This window comes from Danio rerio, chromosome 8 (assembly GCF_052040795.2).
Source record: "Danio rerio strain M-AB ecotype USA chromosome 8, GRCz13ab, whole genome shotgun sequence".
NCBI lineage: Eukaryota > Metazoa > Chordata > Actinopteri > Cypriniformes > Danionidae > Danio > Danio rerio.
Window position 1 is genome coordinate 10,760,189 of NC_141028.1, and position 26,476 is coordinate 10,786,664.

The following is a 26,476-nucleotide window of genomic DNA, read 5'->3' on the forward strand; positions in this document are numbered from 1 at the left end:
GATGTGGATATTTTTGTTATCTCTCTTCTAAAGTGTCAATTAACAGCTTTGTAACATTCCCCTAATAAACTAATACACTACCACCCAGTAGAAGACGACAGTGGCTTCACATAAACATTTTCTTATAAACTTTTTTCTTATTTTCTCTTATATTTTCTTATATATATATATTATTTTTATTTATTTATTATATGGATTTATGCATATCAATTCTTATATATATATATATATATATATATATATATATATATATATATATATATATATATATATATATATGTGTGTGTGTGTATATATATATATATATATATATATATATATATATATATATATATATATATATATATATATATATATATGTGTGTGTATATATATATTTTTTTTTTATTATTATTTTTTTTATTATAGTAAACTACTTGACTTAATCTTTTGTTGTAATTCTATTATTGTTCTCTAGTATATACATCTGCTGACCTTATTCTTCATTGCTGTAGTGCACTTGTTTTTGTGATTGTTTTAGAACTTCTGATTCAGTTGCCTATGGGAGAAATAACTAGGAATAATAAACAGCAGAAAAAGGTCAAACTACTTGCTTATCAAACATGTGTGTTCATGACTATACAGACAAAGCTGAGTAATATAATAATAAATATCAGGGGGCAAGTCTCAAGCCAAAAAGATTCAAATGGTTGCGCCCTCTCTTACGCAAAGAATAAGGTCAATTATAATACAGACAAATGACCCAATACTGTAGTATTCTATTACTTTACACTGCAAAAAATTATTTTCATACTTATTTTGTCTGTGTTGTTTCTAGTCCAAATATCTAGAAATTCTTGAATCAAAAGCATTTTCTAGACAAGCAAAACATGTTGTACGAAATAAAATGTAAAAATCAAGTGAAATTAATTTTTTTTTGTGAAATAATCTGATGTCAAGAGAAAAAAACAAGATTGTTTTGCTTGCCCCATTGGCAGATTGTTTTGCTTGTTTTAGAGAAAAACTCACATAGTTATTTCTTAAAAGATGACTTGATTTAAGTATTTCTAGAAATTCGGACTAGGAACAAGACAGAAAATGTAAGTAAGAAAAGCATTGCACTGTAGGGAATAAAAAACTATAATACACCACAGTTTACTTCAGTAAAAACTAATGTATACTATAGCATTTATTACAATCAGTTTGATATAGTTAATGCTATGGTATGTTGGAGCATTCATTAACAAAGAAAGTTGTAAATACTATAGTATATACACTACTTGACAAAAATCTTGTTGACGATCTGAGTTTTAGGAACAACAAATAACTTGACTTCTATTTGATTATTTGGTAGCAGCATACCAAAATCAAATATAATCATCCCTTGATTTTTAACTATTAATAAGGACAGTAACGTCTGACTTAAGCAGGTCGCACACCAGAAGCGCCGCTCGGCGCCGCGACACGGCGCGTACATGACAGATTAAAGTATCGCACACCAGACGCGCACATTCGAATGATATTTAACATGAAACTAATCAGATGGCGCTCTGTGGCGCGGCTGAAAAATGAACTGCGTCCTGAGCCGTCGCCGGGCGCCGCCGACAGCCGCCGACTTGCGGCGCCGGTGTGTGTATCCTGATAGAAACCTATGTTTAGAATTCTAAAATACATGGCGCTGCGTGGCGCTGCGCGGCGCGCCGCCGAGCGGCGCTTCTGGTGTGCGACCTGCTTTAGACAAACGAGTAACGAGACTTTGACTTAAGTCTCGTAACTTATCAGAAATCATGTACAGTACAGAATATAAAGTCATGGTGCAGTGGAAAAATAATTAATATTTTGTATGACTCCCATGATCTTGGAGGACTGCATCCATACATCTCTGCAATGACTCAAATCACTTATTGATAAAGTCATCCGGAATGGCAAAAGAAAGTGTTCTTGCAGGACTCCCAGAGTTCATCAAGATTCTTTGGATTCATCTTCAATGCCTCCTTCATCTTACCCCAGACATGCTCAATAATGTTCATATCAGGTGACTGGGCTGGCCAATCCTGGAGCACCTTGACCTTCTTTGCTTTCAGGAACTTTGATGTGGAGGCTGAAGTATGAGAAGGAGCGCTATCCTGCTGAAGAATTTACCTTCTCCTGTGGTTTGTAATGTAATGAGCAGCACAAATGGTTGATACCTCAGGCTGTTGATGTTCCCATCCACTCTGCAGATCTCTTGCACGTCCCCATACTGAATGTAACCCCAAACCATGATTTTTCCTTCACCAAACTTGACTGATTTCTATAAGAATCTTGGGCCATGCGGGTTCCAATAGGTCTTCTGCAGTATTTGTTACGATTGCGATGCAGTTCAACAGATGATTCATCAGAAAAATCTATTTTCTGCAACTTTTCCAAATGATCTAGAAGTCAAGTTATTATTTGTTGCTCTTACAACTGGGATCGTCAACAAGACTTTTGTCAGGTATTCTATATTATACTACACTTTGCTACAGTATTGTTAAAAACACTGTAATATTTACTATAAATTACTATATTATTATTTCATGCTGGGTCAAGAGATCATGTGCTACAAAACATGAGAGAACCAGTGAGTTGCTTTATATCTCAGGCACTTGATGTGGATCTAGATGTTATCGTCCTGGAGCTCCCCCATATTACGGTCAGTTGGTTTAATATAACAGACGGTGAAAACTCCAGTACGCTGTACAGACATAAACGCACTGTTCCAGAGCTCAGAACATGAAGTTCAGCTCAGAACAGAGAGAACAACAAGAGATACATCTTGAAATCAGGCAACAGAAATACATAACCCATGTACTTGTTACGTTAGGTGCTTTTATGTGGAGCATTATATTCCAATTATTCAATTTATATTAAATCTTAATCATAATGGTCTATGTACAGTTTAGGGCTGTGGCGATTGGTCTAAAATCAAAATCTCAATTAATTAAACATTTTAACTCAATTACAATTAATGAACAAATATTTTATTTTATTTATTTTTTTGCCCTCATAGTTCACTTACAGGTTTTGTACAGTAAATATGCTCACATATTACAGATGAGAGATTTCTGAATGAAGCGTGCATCACTTGATTTTAAAATAATTGAAGGAAACACACACCATCTACTATTTCTGATTATTCATTGAACATCAACGTTGAACAACTGAAATTAAAACACACATTGCCTAAAAGCAGCAGTCACTTTTTTCATGAATATAAATAAATCAGTGAAAATAAATAACTTGCACTTTTGGAAACAAATGTAATTATTTTTTAATGTTTTCAAAAGTTGAAAATAAGCAGTATCTCTTCTAAATAAAATAACTCTTGTATATCCTGTAAATAATGTTTTAAATAGTCATTTTTTGAACATTCTGTTGACAAATATTTTCATGTAAATAATAATTTTATTGTAATTGAAAATATGCTGCCTCAAGGCATCACTGCAGCAGCTTTTAGTCATCATGCATTACATTTTTTAAGAGGTGCGTTGAGTATGTGACCGCGTGAAGGCTGTGCCCAGTGTCGTTGCCAATTTTTTCGGCTCTTTGCATAAAAGTTTTCAGTGGGCCCCCCTTAGTCTTTAGCAGTTGGGGGGCTTCCCGTTGCAGGGCACATAAATTGCCAGGGCTCTATGCACTATGTCCTCCTTTTTCCCTCGCTAGCTATGCCGAACCATACCCATGCATTCAACGCAGAAGTATAAATCAGCCCTAACACAGCAGGGTCACCTGACTCCACATGTGGTAGGGAAAGTAATTGAAAAAGTTGTCCTATTAAAAATTAGATCGATAATAGGTTCTAAATGTTGATTTAAGAAGTCATGACAGTTGAAGTTGAAGTGAATTATTAGCGCTCCTGAATTATTAGCCCTTCTGTATATTTTTTCCTCAATTTCTGTTTAACAGAAAGCAGATTTTTTCAACACATTTCTAAACATAATAGTTTTAATAACTCATCTCTAATAACTGATTTATTTTATCTTTGCCATGATGTCAGTAAATAATATTTGACCAGATATTTTTCAAGACACTTCTATACAGCTTAAAGTGACATTTAAAGGCTTAACTAGACTAATTTGTAAAGTTTGGGAAATTAGGCAATTCGTTTTATAATAGTTATTTGTTTTGTATACAATCGAGAAAATGCTTAACAGGATTATAATATTGACCTTAAAATAGTTTTAAAAATATTTTAAACTGCTTTTATTCTAGCCGTAATAAAACAAATAAGACTTTCTCTAGAAGACAAAATATTAGCGGATATACTATGAAACTTTTTTGCTCGGTTAAACATCAATTAGTTAATATACATGCGTACATGCGTAATCAGAATGAAATTGTCCAAATGGATCGAACCTTCAGATGGTTTATGAAGGATGTGAAAAACCTGCTCTGAACTCTTTGATAGGACACACATGATCAAATTGAAAACTTGGATGCATCTGCAGTGATGTTAAAATAACCTACTGCCACATGACACAGAACAAGCTGTTGTCGAGTCTACTAAACGACGATTGTGGCAGTCTAAATGTCTTTGTCAACTCACTGTTGAAAAGATCCATGACAGTTGTTGTTCCATTATTGCTTGCTTTGGACACTCTGCAAACACCTTGATTTGGGTGGAAGAATGGGTGATTTTACTGTCTGTTAGACCTGAAATGAATAAATGTTGTGTCTTTTTTAATGATCTAAAAGATTATGTTTAGGTAAGATAACAGTGGGGTAACTGTATATTTATGTACTTTGTACATTTAAAAAATATAATAATACGTGTTGCATAAACAAACCACTGTTGAAGTTCAGGAGCGGGATTCATTAAATCTTGTTAAAGTAGAAGATAAGGTTATTCCCAAGATTTTCTTAAGAATGTAAATTGAATTATTGAATATCTGTCAATCATTGATTCCTTCTACATATCTATTCTTTTTATCGATCACTTGATCTATCTTTCTATCTGTCCATCTATCCATCCATTCATCCATCCATCCATCCATTCATCCATCCATCCATCCATCCATCCATCCATCCATCCAACTATCCATCCATCCATCCATCCATTCATCCATCCATCCATCCATCCATTCATCCATCCATCCATCATCCATCCATCCATCATCCATCTATCGTTTGTTTATTCCAATATTTCTGTTTGTTTTGGGTTATCTTTTGGTCATTTGTCATATTGTCATATTATTTGTTTGCTTGTTATTTCTTAAAGGGTTAGTTAACCCTAAAAAGAAAATCATGTTAATAATTAATTACCCTTATGTCATTCCAAATCACTGAGACCTTCATTACTCTTCAGAGCACAAATGAAAAAATCTCTCCGTAAACAGCAATGGTCCTGAGAAGTTCAAAGTCTAGAAAAGGAACCAAAAACAACACGTCAACACAATTTATGTGTTATTCAACTGTAATTATATGAAGCTCCAAAAACTTTTTTTTTACTTATTCTTGTCTTTTTTACGTCAGGTCAGATTGTTAAGGTTGTCTGCAGACAATGCATTGTATTATTGTCAGCATCGCAACAAACAAGCGTCATAAGCAACACGTAGTAAACACACACCCTGACCTGAGGGGAAGACATTACAAAAAACAACAACTTGTTTTTACATTTTGTTTGTGCACAATAGTGTTCTTAGAGCTTCATATAATTACAGTGACCCACCATGTCACATGGGATGTTTTACCTATGTTTTTGGTTACCTTTCTGGACATGCCTTTGGACCATTGCTGAATATGAGGGATTAGAGAGCTCTAGGATTTCATCTAAAATATCTTCACTTCTGTTTTGAAGATCATCGAAGGTCTCAGCGGAATAAAATAACTTAAGGATAAGTAATTAATAACACAATATTTATTTTTGTTGGTCTAACTTTTTAATGTCTGCTGTTTAATTATTTGTTCTGTTGTTTATTTATTTATTCAGTCTTTTTACTTTGGCTTATTCCCTTATTTATCAGGGGTATTCCATCATATGTTTTACACAGCGGATGCCCTTCCAGCCACAACCCAGTACACGAAAACACCCTTACATTCTCACATTCACACACACACACTCATACACTACGACCAATTTAGTTAATCCGATTCACCTATACTGCATGCGTTTGGACTATGGAGGAGCAGCCGGAGGAAACCCACGCGAACACGTGGAGAACATGCAAACGAACCATTGACTTTCTGGCTGTTAGGCGACAGTGCTAACCACCATGCCAATCGTTTATTTAATAAGTTGTTTGTTTTTTCGTTCTATTATCTTTTCATTCTGATAATAGTTCATTCTACTTGTTAACCATTCTAACATTTTATCTATCATTGACTTTCTCTCATTTATCCAACCAGATTTGAACCATTTTGACTCCCGATTGTAAGAGGTGTGCTGCAATGAGATCTATTTTACAACATGCAGTATTTAAAAAAAAAAATGAGCGTCTGTCAGTCATTCTTAAAACGAGTCCCTTAAAAATGACTTATTGCTTCATTTGAATTTAGCTAAGACATCATTTTACACTTCCTACAAATCAGCTTCTGCTCTGTTTGAGCAGAAAAACATTCATACCTGTCACCCGAGGCCTAACGCTGCGACCTCTAACCCTTCCTTTACATTTGCATTTCTGTCTCTACGCAGTTCGCAGATCAGTCACTCATGAAGAATGCCATCAAAACGTCAGAGGAATCCTGGATTGAGCAACAGATGCTGGAGGACAAGAAGAGGGCCACAGATTGGGAAGCCACCAATGAGGCTATAGAAGAGCAAGTGGCCAGAGAATCGTATTTACAGTGGCTTCGAGATCAGGAGAAACAGGCACGACAGGTGTGAAATCCACTCATTTTAACGCTAATCCGACTAACTACCTAAACAACACATCTCATTAAGTCAGAATCTTGGTTTACATACCGTTTTGAATGGTTGTCGGTAGGATTCAGGTAAATCACGTGTGATAATTGCCTCTTGAAAACCTTTCACGTCATAAACCATTTGTTTCAACCGAATCGTTTTTAAGAAGTCACACATAAGTGGGGATGACTACTTCATTCTATGTGGAGAATACACAAAGGTGAGGTCTGTCATTTATGCCGTGATCGTGTGGTTTGCGTTTTCACACTTGAACCAGCTGTGAACAAGACCCTTCTTCACAGAAGCACTAGCGTTTCTTATAAATCCAATGCAAACTTATTGACACCAAGCCTTAGTGTCACTAAGGTATCAGAGAGAAACTTATAAATGTGTTGATAAGTTAAACCGTATTTTCAGGAATGTCTTTTGCTCACAAATGCTGTATTTATTTAATCAAAAATCCTTCAAAAACATAATTTTTAAGTATGTTTTCAATTTAACGTAACTGCTTCCTGTGTGAATTTAATTGAAGTGGTATTTCAGTCCAGTCACATGATCCTCTACTAATGCTGCTCTAGTAATATCACTGGTCATTATCAAATAAAACAGATTTCATATGTAAATATGCAATACAAATATTTGTATATTTTTATTTTTAAATATATATTTATTATGATGTTTTATTTGAATCATTCATTTAAAACCTTTGTTGCTTGAAACAACACAATTCTTAAGTTGTTTTGTGGGCACCTTAATTGTTTTATGTTCGGTCCAGAGGTGGATTTAATTAATAAGCAAGGTAAGCTTAGGATATCGGAAATAAACACCTAGAAGTATAAATGATACCTATAAATTATATATAACAGTTTTCTATCATATTTTGTACTGTGAGGGTCTAAAAAGTTTCATTTAAATGTAATTATAACAACTGTGCAAATGTGTCCCCCACCTTTAATCATGGACCAGTCCAGAAGTCAGATCAGTTTAAAACCGAAATAGTTCATTTATTATTTTTAGTTGTGAATTCATTTAAAGAAAACAAATCATTTCCACAGTTTTACAAGACTCTTTACATGTTATAATAATTATCCATTAAGATAAAATGTAGAAAAGGAGATTGAATGGTATAAGAAAAAAACAGCTAAATAATAATAAAAGGTGAATTTTTTACAGTGTTATTAAGGATTGAGGACAATAATAATTTATCACAATAGAGCATCAAATCAGCATAAAGCATAGTTTCTGAATCATTGTGTTTTAAATGCTGAAAAATATATATTATACATTTATTTATACTTGCATAAAAAACTGTTGTACTAAATTTTTTATTTTATTAAGCAGTATTTAAGGGATTGTTCAGCTATTAAAAAAAATTAATGACTATTTAATTTCCGTTGTGTAGTTTTAAATCTTTATCAGTTTCTTTCCTTTGTTGAACTAAAGTCCCTTTAAAACATGTCAATTCACTCGGTGGCCATCTTTGAAACTCCTCTCGGGCATTCTGTCTGAATAGGGAAAAACTGTTCGCCAAGCTTACGATTACATTACATATTTGGAATCACCAATAAAATTAAATAAGAACTGTTTAATAAGTTTATTTTCTAAACGTCCAACTAACAAAATCGGCATATTTTCATGTCGCCCAAGCTAATGCACATGCTCACTCAAAAGGAACAAGATCACGACACTAACCTCAATTATGGCCGTTCTACACAATATCATCCTCTGGATAATGATTGTCGATTCACGCTACTCTCCTGAAGTAATCCACAACTTGGTCTTGATGTCGAATCTCCTTCAGAAATGACAGTGACTCTTTGTTTACAAGTTTGTGGGCGTTTGAGTAGTTGCTGTCGTGATGTGTGTTTGGTAGGACAGACTGTACCTTGTGTCCACTTTATACAGATTACAAAACTAAGAAACTTTTTGTTTACAAGTGTATTTAGTACATTTAAAAGTACAGATTTTAGGCTTTATTTATATTTCTAATGTCTGTAAATCAAGAATTTTGTTGAGATTCTAGGCGTTTGTTAACCACCAAACTGTCGTGAAAAAGCACACGTCTAGTCCGAGCTTCTCTGCCAGTCTATAGCGATCGATGATTGGCTCCTGTACTAGTAAGCGGGGCTTCATTTGCCATATTGACTGTTAGACTTTTTCACATTCAAATCTATACGAGTGACATGTCTTGTGTATTCTAGAGTCTTTATTTGAACTTGAATAAGATGTTTAAAAAAAGTTCTGGATGATGGTACTCAGTAGCTGTCTCATTTCAGAGGCTGAGACCTCTGAAGGATGCATTTGAAGGGCACTGCGTTATGGCTGCATGATGAAGCTTGTCTCATTTCAAAAAATTTGGTAGGCTCCTTCAAATTCAGCCTTAAAATGCGTCCTTCATTTCCCAGGTAATGAAAGATAACCAATTGGATCCTTTGCGACCTCGAACATCTTAAGATTCATTGCGCAATGATAATGGCAGGATGTTTTTAAAGAAAACTCTGTATTATGTGTATGAATTAGGTTTCTTACTTGGATATCTAAAGAGTATGACATGTATTACTAAACGGGGATTTTCTAAACAGTTTACATGTTTATGTGTACATGTATGGATCTAAAGACATATATTTCCAGCTTTTGTAAACCCTGCTTTGCTTTCAGATCGCATAAAACAAGTTTTAAAAACCCTTTAAAAGAAATTATTTCAACTTTTATTAATTCAATTCAATTCAGCTTTATTTGTATAGCGCTTTTACAATGACGATTGTGTAAAAGCAGCTTCACATAAATTTTCATAGTAACTGGATCAGGGTAGTTCAGTTTTTAGTGTTTAAGTTCACTTTAGTTTAGCTCAGTTCAGTGTGGTTTAAAATCATTACTGAGAGTCCAAACACTGAAGAGCAAATTCATCGATGCGTAGCTCTACCAATCCTGAACCATGCGAGCCAGTGGAGACAGTGGAGAGGGAAAATTTTTTTTACCGATAGTAGAGTGAAGAAAAAAAACTTTGAGAGAACCAGACTCAGTTCGACACAACCATTTTAATTTCTCTGCTGGCCAAAAGTCTTGTGCAGAGCTGCAGTCTCAGCTGTGGAGGCTGGAAGCTGGCCTCAGCGAAGATACGTCTGTCCCTGGAGCATCACTGGAATCAGTCTCATGCTCTCCACTCCCCCATGACCACCAGCGCAGCAGCAGCTCAGGATACGGCCTGGTCCCGGATATGGAGACCTTGAGATCATCTTGTCGCTGGTCTTGGATCCAATCAGTGACTCATAATCTGAGGACCTCGGGATGAGTATACCCAGGTGGAAATGGAGAAAAAAAGAGAACAATTAGCGTAGCTGCTGTTCATAGTGTATATAAACAAGATCTAGTTTTGAACTGAGAGAGTGTGTCTGAGCCTCGGATGTTATCAGGAAGGCTATTCCGGAGTGTATTAGCCATAAAGGAGAAGGCTCGACCTCCTTTACTCGACTTTGCTATTCTTTGCTATTACTGGTTATATACCTTAACATATCCTTTGAGGGTGCAGCTTCTGAAATAAGACACATCTATTGACCTCCATAGTGGAAAAAAAATTACAATGGAAGTCAATGGGTACCATCACCCGGCATTTTTCAAAACGGTCTTCCTTTGTGTTCAACACAAGAAAGAAACTCAAATAGGTGTTGAACAAGTAATAAGGGAGTAAATAATGACAGTGTTTAAATTTGGTGATTAAACTATTTCTTTAATACTTTTGATTGTTTTTGATTAAAAAAAATGCAGCCTTCCTGAGCAAAAGTCATCCCAAACGTAGAAGCGCTAGTGTATCTTGCGTAAGCATTTAGTAAATGCCCTGATGTAAGAATGTTAACTGTTCTCAAGTGACAAAGTGGCTCATTTGTGAATGAATGTGTTTACTGTTGCCAGCCTCGTAAGGCCAGTGCTACGTGCAGCTCTGCCACGGCTGCGGCCTCCAGTGGTTTGGAAGAATGGAATGCTCGATCTCCACGGCAACGAAGCTCCGCCCCTTCTCCGGAGATTCCTGATCCCGCACACTCGGACACAGCGGCCAAACCCCCGTCCCCCGCCGGAGCCCTCGCTCTGTCCAAACCTCCGTCGCCCTGCGCACCAGGTCTGTTATCAGGAGACGCTGTCATTAGCTTTATCAGGCCAACTGGGTGATGCATTTCCTCCAGCAGGACAATATATAGAGTAAATGCCATATGCTGTTTGCTGATAATTAAAATTAATTACAATAGAAAATGGTGTCAGGAACATGACTGGGTCGTATTTCTGCCCAAAATCTTAAGGAATATATACAGTTGAAGGCAAAATTATTATTATTATATGTTTGTAAAAATTACATTTTTTAAAAAATATTTCCCTTATTTTCACAGTATTTTAAATGAAAGTTTTTTCTTCTGGATAAAGTTTTATTTATATTATTTAAGCTTTAATAAAAGCTGATTTTTTTTTTTTTGGTATAATTTTTTTTTTCCAATGACTTGCCTTTTTGATCAAGTTATTGAAAGGTAATAAAAGTATTAATTTCTTGAAAAACAACAACTTAGTGAGTCCAAATGTTTGAATTGTAGTTTATATGAATGTAAAGGTAAATTTAAAATTAAAGCAGTTTTACATTAATTATTAATTTTTGATTAGCCGCAGTACCAGACATGACCTCCAGATCACATCCGCTTCTAATTCCCTATGTTTTGAGAATATTTTTTCATACTTTTGACAATAGTTCTGAAAATTCTAAAGTTGTATGGCACGTTTGGTGGTATTTGAGTTGAATTTAGCCTTTAAAAGCATCTAAAGTACGTTTACATGTGGATTTCTGTAGCAAAGTACTGCTTTACAACACTGATGAGTATACCTGTTGCTAGTTAATTAATAACTGCTCCATAATATCTATCAAAACACCAGTCACAAGTTTTAAGCATTGAAATAGTATAAAGTTTGTCATGATTGCTTTATGTTTAGACTACAATATTATGGTTTAAAATGCAACTGGTCCCACAGGGTGACAGTATGACGAAATTAATCAGAATTATCAAGTTTAATTATAATCAAAAACTCATCAGAGCAACATTTTATTGTTAAATGTTCTCAATTTTAATTTAAAAATGTCACAATTAAACAAAAGTGCAACATTGTGGCTTTTTACCATAATAGTTTGTTTAGTCGTTGACATATTTTTGTTTTTTCATTCATTTTTATCATTTGTCTATCTTGCATTTGTTTGTTCTGTAGGTCATTTATTTGATCTATCTTTGGTTCTTTATGTCTTTTTATTGTTAGTTTGTTCTCTATAATGTTTCTCTAAACTCGTGTTCTAGCATTATATCTGCCTATTTACTCTATTATTAGTTGATTATTGCGTTTAACCCCTTAATTGTCACTCCCACCTTTGTAACATATACATGAAAATTACATGTTGATGTCTGAAAAAAGGACATGTCAAATTGTAGCTGAAGTGAAAATGTTTTTAAAAATATTTAAAACAATAGATTTTGTGCCTTCGTTAATGAAAATAATAAAACAATAAATGTATATTTTAATATATTACATAAACAAAGTATTTTACAAAAATCTGTTTCACCCGAAAAACAAAAAATGAAAGCTAAACATGTAAACAAATTATAACCCAAATTTGAAGTTGATATCTAAAAAAATGTGCTTTAAGTAAGATTTTGTTTGGCTGCAGTACCAAACATGACCATTTTTTTATACTTTTGACAGTATTTGGGAAGTGTACAGAATATTTGAACAAAATATGGCAAGTTTGGTGGTATCTCAGTTGAATTTAGCGTCTAAAAACAACTTTTACATGTGGATTGCTGTAGCAAAGTAATGCTTTACAACTCTTATGTGTCCTTGTTGCTTATTAATAAATTTACTCCATAATAATATCTATCAAAACATTAATAACCAGATATATAATCAAGAAGCTTTAAGCTTTCAAATGGTTTATAGTTTGTTATATTGTTTTATGTTTAGACTACAATATTATGATTTAAAAATTTAACTGGTCCCACAGGTTGTAGGGTGACAGTAAATGGGTTTTAATCTATTACTCTTCCTACATAACAAAAAAAAAAAAACAGAATTCAGAAGTCTTATACATTTCCAATGATAAATAGTTTGTCATGATTAGACATTATTATAGGATTATAGGATTTCATTGCAAAAACAGTGACAGTTAAGGGGTTAAAGTCACATTGCATAAAAAAATTAAAATCAAGCTGTTATTTATTTTGATCTACTTAAACATGACGTCTCTGTGTAATTCACCTGAAAGCACAGTACACAGGGGAACTCTCATAGATAAAACCCAGATATTTGAACCTGGGTCTTTCATAAAAAAAAATGTCCTGTCTCGCCGTTCAGGTCCCAGTAACCAGGCTTGCGTTGGACCAGACAGACCCACCTCGTCTTCTCTGGTGTCTCTGTATCCAGCACTCGGCTATCGGGCCATTATGCAAGAGATGTCCCCTACTGCATTTGGTGAGGACGCAAAATCACGCTTGCCAATTGATCTAGCTGTGCCGCCTGATTCAGTATGAAAGCAAGTAAGGCTTAGGAATGTCATGTTAATCGCTTGCCGTCCACACAGAGTGAATCTGTGATGTGATTCAGTGTTTTCGGTGTGTGAAATGCAGTCGTTATGTGCTGTTAAATACGCTAGATTAAGGCTGAGTATCGGCACACCCCTCACACTGTTGACTTGGGCTTTGTTTTGGCTTAGAACTTAAGGAGGTGCAAATAGGGAGTGATTGTTTTTGACAAACGGAGCACTTGTAATGGACATACAGGAGTCTAAATGGCTTGGACACACCTATGGATATTTATTATTGCTGACTTGCACGTTTGAAAATAATAATAAAGGCATTAGAAGTGTTTTGTTAAAGTGCCAATAGACAAAAATACATTGTATAGATTGTATATTCAACAGACAAATTGTAAACATTAAAATTATTGATTTGTTTTAATGCCAAAATCATTAGAATAATAATGAAAGAAAATGTTTCATGAGAAATTTTGTGAATTTTCTACTGCAAATTGGTCATTGGTCTGTTTTTTGCAACAGGCCTCACAGACTGGGAAGACGATGAGATACTGGCGTCGGTCTTGGCCGTGTCACAACAGGAATACCTCGATAGCATGAAGAAAAACGCCATGCATAGAGAACCTTCTCCAGACAGCAGTTGATAATGGAGGCTCGAGGCACAGTCTGCGCCCGAAGCAGGAGGCAGAAACACGGGGATCAAACCAATCACATTCTCTCCATCATCATGCAGGTCACACTGTCCTCCCTCTCCTTTATCCATCCATTCATCCATCTGTCCATCACTGGCCTCCGCCATCCAGCAGTAATGGCCCATTGTCGTGATACTCGCCTAACCACTCCTTTTCTTTCTTACTCCATTCACGCCATCATCGGACTTCTTTAGGTGCATGTGAAAACCAACATGACTGATATCATTATAGAATACAGCGGGAAAACGAAAAGTTATTGAAAAAAGTCATACTTTATCCTCTTAATAATTGATTAATATAATCTTGTTTTATTTTCTTGTTTGGGATGAAAATGCTCTTTTTTTTCTTGGAATAAAAAAAGAACTTTCTGAAGAAATCGTTTTATTTGATGGTGTCTTTTTTATGGTTTAGCAGTATCACAAACAATAGTGGGGCACGATTTACTAGATTTTTATCAGAGTATGCTTATTTATTTAAGTCACCTCTGTAAAAGTAACACAAGGGATAGTTCACATAAAATACAAAACAAAAAAACTCTTTCATGGTCGCCCAATGAAGCTAAGCAGTGCTGCGCCCGGTCAGTACCTGGATGGGAAAGCTAGGTTGCTGCCAGAAGTGGTGTTAGGGAGACCAGCAAGGGGCGCTCAACCTGTGGTCTGTGTCTGTATTAATGCCCCAGTATAGTGAAGGGGACTCTATACTGCTTAGTGAGTGCCGTTGAGACGGTTAACCGAGTTCCCAACTCTGTGGTCATTCAAAATCCCAGGATGTCCTTCAAAAAAGAGTAGGGGTTTAATCCTGGCATCCTGGCCAAATTTGCCCACTGGCCTCTGTCCATCATGGACTCCTAACCATCCCCATATAATTATTGGCCTTATCATTCTGTCTGCTCTCCACCAATCAGCTGGTGTGTGGTGAGCGGTCTGGTACAATATGGCTGCCGTCACCTCATCCAGGTGGATGCTGCACACTGGTGGCGGATGAGGAGATTCCCCTCAATGTGTAAAGCCTGGTTTATACTTCTGCGTCAAGTGACCGGAGTAACCCACTGCGCATGCAACGTGCGTAGCCGTGCATTTATACTTCTGCGCGCTGTCTCTGTTGGTCTGCATTAACACTTCCGAAACACCAGTTGGCAGTGAGGTGTAAATGCTCCTCTGTGTCGAGTTCCTTCGCTGCTGTTTTGCTGTTCCTGAACACTTCCTGGATGTACAATTGGCTCAAACACGCTCATTTTGAGGCAGGATCCGGCGGACGTGCAACAACTTTACTGTGAGGTAAACACAAAACAAAACTTTCCATCCAGGGCTCCTTCACGGGACTCCACACTTGTAAACAATCACTTCATCGGGCCTGCGCCATTCACGCGGCTCTCGGCCCCGCCCAGACTCGTCAGTGCTACCAAGCTGACCAATCACAGAGCTTGCGCTACGCGTCGTTGCGACGTGTAGTTACATTTTTTGAGAGGTGCACGTCAGCAACGCCACGGCGTAGGGCTATGCATCAACGCCGTAGCATGCACGTGCGTTTGGCGCAGAAGTATAAATCAGCCTTTAAGCACTTTGAATGTTCAGAAAAGCGCTATGTAAATGTAAGGAATTATTTATATTATTTACTTTTTACAAACCTGTTTCGATTACTTGTTTTTAATTTAAGTGACTTTTAACGTGGCATGGTTGTTGGGGCCACACAAGCTAGTCTGAGTATTTCAGAAACTGCTGATTTACTGGGTTTTTCACACACAAACATCTCTGGGGTTTACAGAAAATGATCCGAAAAAGAGAAAATATGCAGTGAGTGGCAGTTCTGTGGGCGCAAATGCCTTGCTGATGCCAGAGGTCAGAGGAGAATGGCCAGATTGGTTCCAGCTAATGAATGCACAACACGTCCAACCTTGAGGCAGATGGGCCACAGCAACAGAAGACAACACCGGGTGCCACTCCTGTCAGCTAAGAGCAGGAAACTGAGGCTATAGTTTGCACAGGCTCACCAAAAATGGAACAGAGAAGATTGAAAAAACATTGCCTGGTCTGATGAGCCTCGATATCTGCTGCGACATTCGGATGGTAGGGTCAGAATTTGGTGTCAACAACATGAAAGCATTGATTCGATTCAATTCAATTCAATTCAGCTTTATTTGTATAGTGCTTTTACAATGTAGATTGTGTCAAAGCAGCTTCACATAAATCTGTCATAGTAACTGGAACAGGGTAGTTCAGTTTTTAGTGTTTAAGTTCACTTCAGTTAAGTTAAGTTTAGTTTAGCTGGGTACGACTGATTTAATTTCCTTGCTGGCCAAAAGTCTTGTGCAGAGCTTCAGTCACGGCACTGGAGGCTGGAAGCTGGCCTCAGCGAAGACTCGTGTGTCCATTCCCCACTCCCCCATGACCAACAGCGCAGCAGCAGCTCAGGTCTTGATCAGCTTGATCTATCCTGCTTTGTATCACTGGTTCAGGCTGGTTGTGGTTGGTGTAATGGTGTGGGGGATATTTTTACATCTCACACGTTGAGCCCATTAGTATGAATTGAGCATCGTGTCAACACCACAGCCTACCTGAGTATTGTTGCTGACCATGTCCATCCCTTTATGACCACAGTGCACCCATCTTCTGATGGCTACTTCCAGCAGGATAACGCACCATGTCATAAAGCGCAAATTATCTCTGACTGGTTTATTGAACATGACAATGAGTTCACTGTACTCAAATGGCCTCCACAGTCATCAGAGCTCAATCCAATAGAGCACTTTTAGAATGTAGTGGAACGGGAGATTTGCATCATGGATTTGCAGCCGACAAATTTGCAGCAACTGTGTGATGCTATCATGTCAATATGAAGCAAAATCTCTGAGGAATATTTCCAGTACTTTGTTGAATCTATGGCATGAAGGATTAAGGCAGTTGTCCAACCCAGTACTCACGGTCAGCGTGATTAAAAAGGGAAAAAAAGAAGTCCTCTTCATGAGGTCAATGTATAAACTATATTTGACTGAATTGACAGAAATGTTACTATATGGTGTTGTGTATCGTTATTATATATGACTATGCTGATGTATACACTATATAAGTATGGTATAAGTGTAATATGTAACACTACAAAAAGGTTATAATATTTAATGTATTTACTAACATAAATAAACAATTAACAATACATGTTTTACTATATTCATCTTCGTTAATGGAAATTAAGTCGTTCATTGTTAGTTCTCGTTAACTCACCTTGCATTACCTAATGTTAACAAGCATGAATTTATATTTTAATAATGCTTTAGTAAATGTTGATCTATGATTAGTAAATGTTTCATAAGTAGTTTTTATATTAGTAAATAAATACATTAATACTTAATAATACCTTGTTATAAAACGTGACCAGTTTTTTTTAGTATCTCAGCCCTATTCAAGCTTCATGTCAGAGTTTGGACGACTTCATTGCACCATTATTCTAAAATGTGCATCAATTATTATAGTTTTAGCAATCATTTGTAGTTAATACACTTATATAATAATTGTGTTTATGAAATTGTTTTGTTTTGATGCATGCATCTTTAATGCAATGCTGAAATCTATGAGTCAGGCGTTTGAACAGGTCATCGAGGTTGTCTTGATATATCTGCACAAACCAGCGCTATCTTTCCGGTTCCTCTTTTCTTGGTATTTCATTATCATGGATATGAAACCACATTAGATTTTGAAAATAGCTGATGCGGGACTGTCCCACATGCGCAGAGCTAAAGGATGAGTCAAAGGCTTATTTCAAGCTGCTCTAAAAACATCTTATTGATGCATATGTGGACCATGCTTTGCAAAATGGCTGCCCTTCAGCAACACTTTAAATTGTTTGTGCTTTTTTGAATTTCTTGTAATTGAATGGGAGGAAGTATTGTGTATTTTGCTGTAGTAGCTAATGTTTACTTTGTAGTTACTGTATTATTACTGTTAGGAAAAAACTATTTCATCTTTTCTGTTATGGAGGGAGATCTTTACTTATTTATACATTAATTATTTTATTTATGACAGACGTATTTAAAGTTGTATGTGGCGTTTACCTCAGTTGCACCAGAAACTATGTATTTAATTCTTGTAATAATTAATATTAATGTCAATTTTAGTTTTATTTATACTTTGACACCAAATCTTATCTAGTTTTTGCAAACAAGTGCATTTCTTGTAAGGTTTATTACGACAAAAACTATTTGATCAGTTTTTTATGGAAGGAGACTTTTACTTCATTTATACATTATTATTTTATTTTTCACAGATTTATTTACGTCTAAATGTAATGCATTTAAAGTTGGATGTGGCATTTACTCAAGTTTCTCTAGTAACTTTCTATTAAGTGCTTGTAATAATTTATTAATATCAATTTCAGTCTTATTTATACTTTAACACCATATCTTTGTTGTAAACAAGTGCATTTCTTGTCAGATTTCTTAAGAAAAAATACCAATTTTATCTTTTTTGTTTTGGAGGGAGACTTTTTTATTTATAAATGAATTAAATATTTTTATTTCATTTTTGACTGATTTGTTTATGTCCAAATGTAATGCATTTAGAGTTGTATGTGGCATTTACTCCAGTTGCACCAGTAACTATGTATTTAGTACTTGTCATATTAATATCAATTCATATTTATTTATACTTTGACATCATATCTTATCCAGTTTTTGCAAAGAAGTGCATTTCTTGTCAGATTTATTACCAAAGAAAAAGTTTTTTTTAATCTTTCTTTTTCGTTTTTGTTACGGAGGGAGACTTTTATTACATTTATAAATTATTATTTTATTTTTTTACAGATTTATTTACTTCAATTAAAGTTTTACGCAGTATTTATCGCAGTTTCACTAGTATCTATGTATTTAATACTTGTAATATTTGATCAATTTCAGTCTTGTTTATACACCATAAAAAATCCTGGTTTACTTATTTTTTAAGCTGAATCAGTTTAATCTTATAAGTCTATTGAACGTATATTATGTTAAACTGGCTTAAAACAGCTTGCATAACTTATAAAATTAAGTTAGAACGTCATTAACTTAGTTTAAGAAGTTACAATAACCTAAAACACATGCTGTCATGATTAATTGTTCATGTAGTGTACTTGCTGCAGATTTATTACGTTAAAACACTTAATTTAATCGCTAAATAGTTGATTTTAGCACATAACCGAGTCCTAATTTTACACTAATACTAATAAAACCCTCAATATTCTTGTAATCCCGCGCGCGCTCTTTCTGCTCGGTCTCTGAAGATTCTGAGAATTGTAACAACCGCTCATTATTATTCATATGTTTAAACCTATCTGCGATGTGATTGGCTCGTCAGTTCAAAACACTCCAAGCGTGGCCACGATTGGGAGTGTTTGGTTGAGTGGGCGGAGCTACACATGTAAACTTAAAAACATCAACAAACCTGAGATGATTCAGAACTGCGCGAGTGTCTGAGGCGGAGGACGCGTGATAACGGTGGAGTTTGAATCGAAAACAAATAGTGGATTAAAAGCAACAGACGGACATGGATATGCTCTGCTGAGGCGCCTATTTTTTCATATTATTTGGCTGTTTGTTTTGATTATTACAGTTTTTATTCTTATTAAAACCTGAAAATGTTGGACAAACGGATTGTTGACGTGCGTTTGGATCAGCTGGAAATCCTGAAAGCCAAAAATGGTAAGTTTATTATTATTTGTACGCGAGCTAACTAACTGTTAGCTAATAAATCTATATTGTTATTTTTTTGTTTGTTTTGTTTGTTTCTACATTGTATTTTTGTGCAATTTGTTTAACATTCAGAAGTATTTAACTATTAAGTAAAGCAAAAATGTGTTTGTTTTTAATTTAATTTGTTATTAACGTAATTCAGATGCATTATTTACGTTACAATTAGCTTAGCTACTTAGTTGTTATGTTTGTTGTTTAATATTGTTGTTTTTATTATTTAGGCAAAGAGCATTTTGAGAAGCAGTATACTATGGGAAATCTTCTGGGAAGCGGTGGTTTCGGTTCAGTTTACTCCGGGCATCGGATTTCAGACGGACAAAAGGTAAGAATGATTAAAAAACAAGAATAAAGATGCTAATGTGTATGCATTCCTCTTCTAAATTATGGTTATTATTATTTTAGGTTGCTATCAAACAAATATCCCGAGACAGAATCCAACAGTGGTCAAAAATGGTGAGTATTCGCGTTTATCTAACGTTACTTGTTTTGATCTGTGATGTGTTTTAATGTAAAATATACTTGGTATCAGTTAAACATATTTAAAAACTCGTCAGGACTTTGAATGTGCACGGACAGCGAATAAGCATTAACACTAGCGCCCTCTATTGATTATTTTGGTTCTTACTGGAAGCTCGTCGCGCTTAACAGAAAGTGACGTAGGCGTGACGTTTCGGATTTTTCAAAACATCTTAAAAGGAAACTGAATGAACGGGCTTTCCATGTTGTGTCAGAATTAGTTTTAGACCTGCGCGGTGAGATATATTTGGATTAAAAACAAGAAGTGCGTTTCAACGTGTCGTAAAAATGTAGTTTCCCTTTTTAATACCCACGAGAGAGCCCCTGGATATCACCTCAGGGAATTTTCTTTACATAACTTAACCAGAATCGGTAACTCTGGGTTGTATTAGTTAATGTCTTTGCTAACATAGAACAAACAATGAACAATATATTCATTACAGTCTTTATTAATGTTAGCTCTAATGAAAATAAAGTCGTTCATGTACCTCGCAGTGAATTAACTAATGCTAACAAGCACCACATTAGATTTTAATAACACATTAGTAAATGTTGTACAGGTATGAACATCCATGGAAGAATTAGCCATCTGTATTGGCTTTTTTAATATTATATCCACATTTTTCGAGTGCCTCAGACTGATTTTTGCTGTTTATTTTGATGAATCCCTTACCCAAAGAGCACTGACACTTTATTAAAGCTACCCCTGAGCCTTTTTTTTTTGTTTGATTTTGGTGTACAGATTATGTTCGTTAATTCATGTTAGTAAACACATTAACTTATGAAACCTTATTGTAAAGTGTGACACCAGAGTCTAACCTTAACCATTGTCTTTTCTGAAACCCCCACAGCCTGGTGAAGTAAACCCGGTTCCCAATGAGATTGCTCTCCTGCAGAGTCTCGGTGGAGGATCGGGGTCTGTACCCGGCCATCGAGGCATCATCCGGATGCTGGACTGGTTTGAAATACCCGGTCAGGAATACCTCATTGTGTTTGAAAAGCCTCAACACTGCCAGGACCTGTTTGACTTCATCACTGAACGCGGAGCTCTTGATGAGTCTCTTGCACGGAGGTGAAAATTCATGACAGATTTCTCACATTTTTTTAATGGTAACAGTGAGTCAAAATACTGATGAAAAGTGTCTTTTCAGGTTCCTCAAGCAAGTCATTGAAGCTGTGCAGTTCTGCCACTCTAAGGGAATCGTTCACAGAGACATCAAGGATGAAAACATCCTCGTTGACACTCGCACTGGAGACATTAAAGTCATCGATTTTGGATCAGGAGCAACGCTAAAGGACTCCATGTACACTGACTTTGAAGGTACAGAAGATTTCCAGTGATTCATTTTTTAAATTCTATTTCAAATATTTCTCATGTGATGTTTAATGGAGCAAGAACATTTTCACAGTGTTTACTACAATATTTTTTCTTCTGCCTAAAGTTTTTAGTTTTTTTAGTTGAAACAAAGCAGCTTTAACATTTTGTTTTTAAACAGTTTTTAATGTCAATATTAGCCCTAGCTCTTAAGAATATTAGATTATTTCACTGACTACAGAACGAAACACCCAACACCAATATTTATTTCTATTTATTTTATATTCCAGAAACATACTAAATTGTTTATTGCACTCTTTGGATCATCAAGTTTCCAAAGCTTGAATTATTTCTTAATTTTATCTCACTAAAAGCAATAGTTGATCCAAAAAATCTTTTACTCGCCTTTTAAACTTTATGAGTTTCTGTAGAACACAAAAGACGATACTTTGAAGAATGTTGAAAACCGGTAACCATTGACTTCCATTGTATTTATTTTTCCTACTATGGATGTCAGGTTTCTTATAAACTTCAACATCTATATGTTTTGTGTTTAACACAACAAAGAAACTCATAAAGGTTTGAAACAGCTTTGTAAATAGTGAGTAAATGTTCATGTTCACCCAATACCTGTTGTATAATGACTTGTCTGATTACCCTAATTAAACTAATTAAGCCTTTAAATTGTACTTTAAACTGAACACTAAATATCTTGCGTATTAACTAGTGAAGTATTATGTACTGTCATCATGGCAAAGACAAAAGAAATCAGTTATTATAAATTAGTCATTAAAGCATTTATGTGTAGATTATTAAATTAAGTCTTTATATACTAGATCAAATAGACTATTAAATCTTTCCGTTAACCAGCACTTGGGAAATATTAAAAAACATAATAAATCAACTGTATTTAAATAAGTGTGGATGTGTTTCTAACAGACCCCTTTTTGTCTCTTTAGGTACCCGAGTCTACAGTCCACCTGAGTGGATCCTTTACCACAAATACCACGCTCTTCCGCTCACTGTGTGGTCATTGGGTGTCCTCCTGTACGATATGGTGTGTGGAGACATTCCCTTTGAGCAGGACACTGACATTGTAAAGGCCAAACCAAGCTTCAATAAACGCATCTCCAATGGTGAGCCCCCAAGCGGTCTTAAAATAAAAAAAAATCAATCATTATTTACTCACTTGTTCCAAGCTTGTTTGAGTTTCCTCCAGGGCTGGGCTGATAAACTATATTATATCGGATCGCTATAAAATTAATGTCAATAACAATAAGTTCTGGATTTTTTTTTACTCTATATATTAATCTAGGAACCAAATTTTTGGCCACTGAAAATTTGCTGGACGAAAAATGTAATGCCATTTAATGGACCCTCTAATATTTGTGGCTTCAGTCATTGTTGGGTACTCTTTTAAATCTGGAAGCATTAACAACTTATATCAAAATATATATCGTTATCATTTAATAATTATCGAAATAGCATTAATTGCCATATCACCCAGTCCTAGTTTCTTCTGCTAAACACAAAAGAAGATATTCTAAAGACTGCTGGAAACCAGTAACCATTGACTTCAATTGTTTCTCCTACTATAGAAGTCAATGGTTACCGGTTTCCAACATTCTTCAAAGTTTCTTCTTTTGTGTACAACAGAAAAATGAAGCTCTTAAAAGTCATGTGGGTGAGTAAATATAGTGTACATATTTATTTTTGGGTAAAACATTAAAAATTTTTATTTAATTGGTTATGATTATGTGTGTAAAACACAGTAAAGCACTGCCTAACATGTTAATGCCTCACATTATGGAAGTGATGCTAGTTGCAAAGTATGCTAACTTTCTTTTTAAACCTAAAATAAAGAACATGTATGCATTTACAAGCAATATTCATAGTATCATAGTTTATGCAGGTGCTGGAAATGCTTGAAAAATGCTTGAAATTTAATACTGTTTGAAAAAGGGATTAAAACTGACTGAAAATTGAATTGTAAAGCGTTTTGTTTTAATAATTTATCTTACTAGATAGGTGATGATAATATATAAACTGTTTTTACTTAAAAATGTATTTATATATTATATAAAATCTCAGAAATATTTCAATTAAATCTTAATAAAGAGAGCAAATGTGAGCAGTTTTCAAATTTCCTCAGGATGCTATACTATAACAAACGTCATCTGATATATTGTGATGAAGTGTGTGTGTGTGTGTGTGTGTGTGTGTGTGTGTGTGTGTGTGTATGCATGTAAATATGTCATTTGCCAGACTTGTAAAGTGCTTAAATCAGTGCTCTCAAACTCAATTCCTATGCAGCTCTGCATAGTTTAGCTCCAGACACCTCTAACCCAAACCTGCCTAATAGTCTCTAGTACTCTTGAACAGCTTGATTAGGGTTGGAGCAGAACTGTGCAGAGCTGCAGCCCATCAGGAATCCAGTTTGAGACCTGTTGACTAGAAAAACATGACAGTAAACAAGACCATGTCCACGTGTACTCAACATGTGTTCTCTTTGATTTCAGATTGCCGGTCTCTGATTTGCTCGTGCCTTTCATACAATCCGGGGGATCGGCCCAGTTTGGAGCAGATTTTGCAGCACCCCTGGATGATGGAGAGCTCTGTGGACAATGGAGATTTGCAAGAGGAAAGCAAAATCAAGCCAAGCCTTTGAATCCCAAAAAGACTTTGGACTCACTGTTTCGATTTACACTGGACTTCCCGAACTCGAGTTGCTGGCTTCCGGATTCTTCCTTATTTATTTTTTCCGTAGTTCTTCTGTCTTTGACATCCGTTTAGTGGGGATCTGTGCTTCCACAACCCACGAAAATAGCCCTGGATTGCTGCAGGTTTTACTTTATGAATGAATATTTCCATCGCAGCTCAGCGAGGGGAACGTTTTTCTTATTTATTGCTATTTATTTTATAATCCAGAAACATACTAAGTTATTTTTTGCACTCTTTGGATCACCAAGTTTCCGAGGCAGTAAACTGTGTTCGATTTATTAGTTCATTTCAACTCATTTAAAGGGATGGTTCACCCCAAAAACATCATTTACTCACTGTTTGACCTTTCAGTAGAACCAAAAAGAAGATACTTTGAAGAATGCTGGAAACCGGTAACCATTGACTTCCATAGTGTTTGTTTTTTCTACTGTGAATGAAACCCCTAAAGCAGCTTGGTAGATAGTGAGTAAATGTTGTGAACGATCCCCTTTAAATGACAGTGGGTGGACTTGCGGTCTCTTCTCAGACTGCGGTGATACCTGGTTTTACAGGTGTGTTCTGTACAGTGATATTCTCCCCCCGTTCTAAGGGGTTTCAGAAAGACTTTGGATCTCCTTTCCAAGTGATGGTAATAATTGAAGATCTGCTCTCATTGATCAACACACACTCGAAACTAAGAGAAGAGGAGCATCCTTGTTTACTCTAAATGAACAATCCTGATTCCTCAGAGATGTTAGCCAAAGAGGGTTTTGGTTTCTGTTGGTGTTGCTTGTGAAATACCTGACCTGTGACTTTAAGTGTTGTCTCTTTGTCATGCACACGCTCTGAAGTGTGGAAGTTCCCAAAGGTCAGAGTGTCATATTAGGGGCTTCACCTACTAACCCACTGTTGATGTTTACTAAAAAGTGAGCAGTTCCGATCAGTTGATTATAACACACCAAAGAGCTCTGCCTTAGGTTTATATGCATAATACACACAATTTGGACCTAAATTTATTTATTTGTTTGTTAGTGTGGCTTGCGTTTTGTGATCCAAAGCAGGACTGAAAGATTAAAATGATTGTGAATTGGATCTCTCTCAATGTAACGTGTCGTGAGTTTGTGTAAACACTGGGGATATTTTTGTGTTTTTATTTTTGATAAAATCAAAAATCTTTAATTTTGTTATTTAAATCCTTGCATTTTTGGCTTGGGTTTGCACAAAAGCTTTCCTGTAAATACTTGTGTATTGAATAATGTGATGTGGCCGCTGTCACGTGATGTTTAATTTAAGAGAATCTACAAATAAAAAGTTATAGATGTAACTTCTATATTTAAATACATATCTGTCTCGTCTTTTATATGCAAAGAGAACACAAAAGAGATGCTGCTTCTGCATCGCAAGATGTGAAGATCTGTTCATACTTTCCTGTTTGTGGGAAATTAAACAGGACTTGCCAGTCAGACCCTTCAGGTTAGCTGTTCCCGACAGGTGAAGAATTGTTGGAATGTTTTGACTACGTTCACATGCTTCACTATAATGACAGAGCAGATTTTCCCACATGCCTAGATTTAGTTTACCTGAAACTGATACCTGGCTGGAGCAGTAAACACCTGTTACTGTGTTCAGGTCCATTTCTATCACATTCACTTTATTTTGATGGTCTGTTTGTTGAATTTAAGTTACATTACATCTACATGCCAACTAATTCTCATTAGATTGTAAGTAGACTGTTAAGTTGGGGTTTGGGTTAGTGTAAGTTGACATGCCCTTGCAAAGTTACTGATAGACAGTTAAATGTCTGTTGAAGGAGCAGAATCAACAGATATTAAGCAGACAGTCTACTAATACTCAGATGGACCATCAAAATAAAGTGTTACCTATTTAATTAATGAAACATATTCATGACTCTATTTAAGGTGGTAGTTCACCCAAAGATCACATTTACTCTTACTACCCTTGTAGCAAAGAATTCTGGCCTAGGTTTGGCATAAAGCTGGCACAGCAGGCATTCATCCGGCACTGGCATACAGCATGTGGGCCAAACATGGCCCGGGTTTGGCAGAGGTGGCAGAGACTTTAGGGCGGCGCACAAGATTTGGGCCAGATGTAAAATGTGATATGGCCAATGTTACAAATTGAT

At 35.7% G+C, this 26,476-nt stretch overlaps 2 protein-coding genes across 6 annotated transcripts in view; both read left to right on the forward strand.

The window, feature by feature from the left end:
- Positions 1-14,462, forward strand: part of otud5a (OTU deubiquitinase 5a) — a 61,028-nt gene extending 46,566 nt beyond the window's left edge. For 2 of the 5 annotated variants that reach the window (XM_087263389.1, NM_001075110.1), the window contains 4 exon segments: positions 6,632-6,817; positions 10,751-10,955; positions 13,217-13,333; positions 13,917-14,462. In XM_087263389.1, the coding sequence (XP_087119515.1) occupies positions 6,632-6,817; positions 10,751-10,955; positions 13,217-13,333; positions 13,917-14,038 (630 nt within the window). In that variant the 3' untranslated portion in view covers positions 14,039-14,462. 5 annotated transcript variants of the gene reach the window in all.
- A 5,044-nt stretch (positions 14,463-19,506) lies between these two features.
- On the forward strand, positions 19,507-25,671 carry pim2 (Pim-2 proto-oncogene, serine/threonine kinase). The gene is given in 7 exon segments (NM_131539.2): positions 19,507-19,751; positions 20,024-20,124; positions 20,205-20,255; positions 21,170-21,390; positions 21,470-21,639; positions 22,593-22,769; positions 24,153-25,671. Coding segments are annotated over 7 exon segments (933 nt in total). The 5' UTR covers positions 19,507-19,687; the 3' UTR covers positions 24,302-25,671.
- Positions 25,672-26,476: the final 805 nt, after the last annotated feature.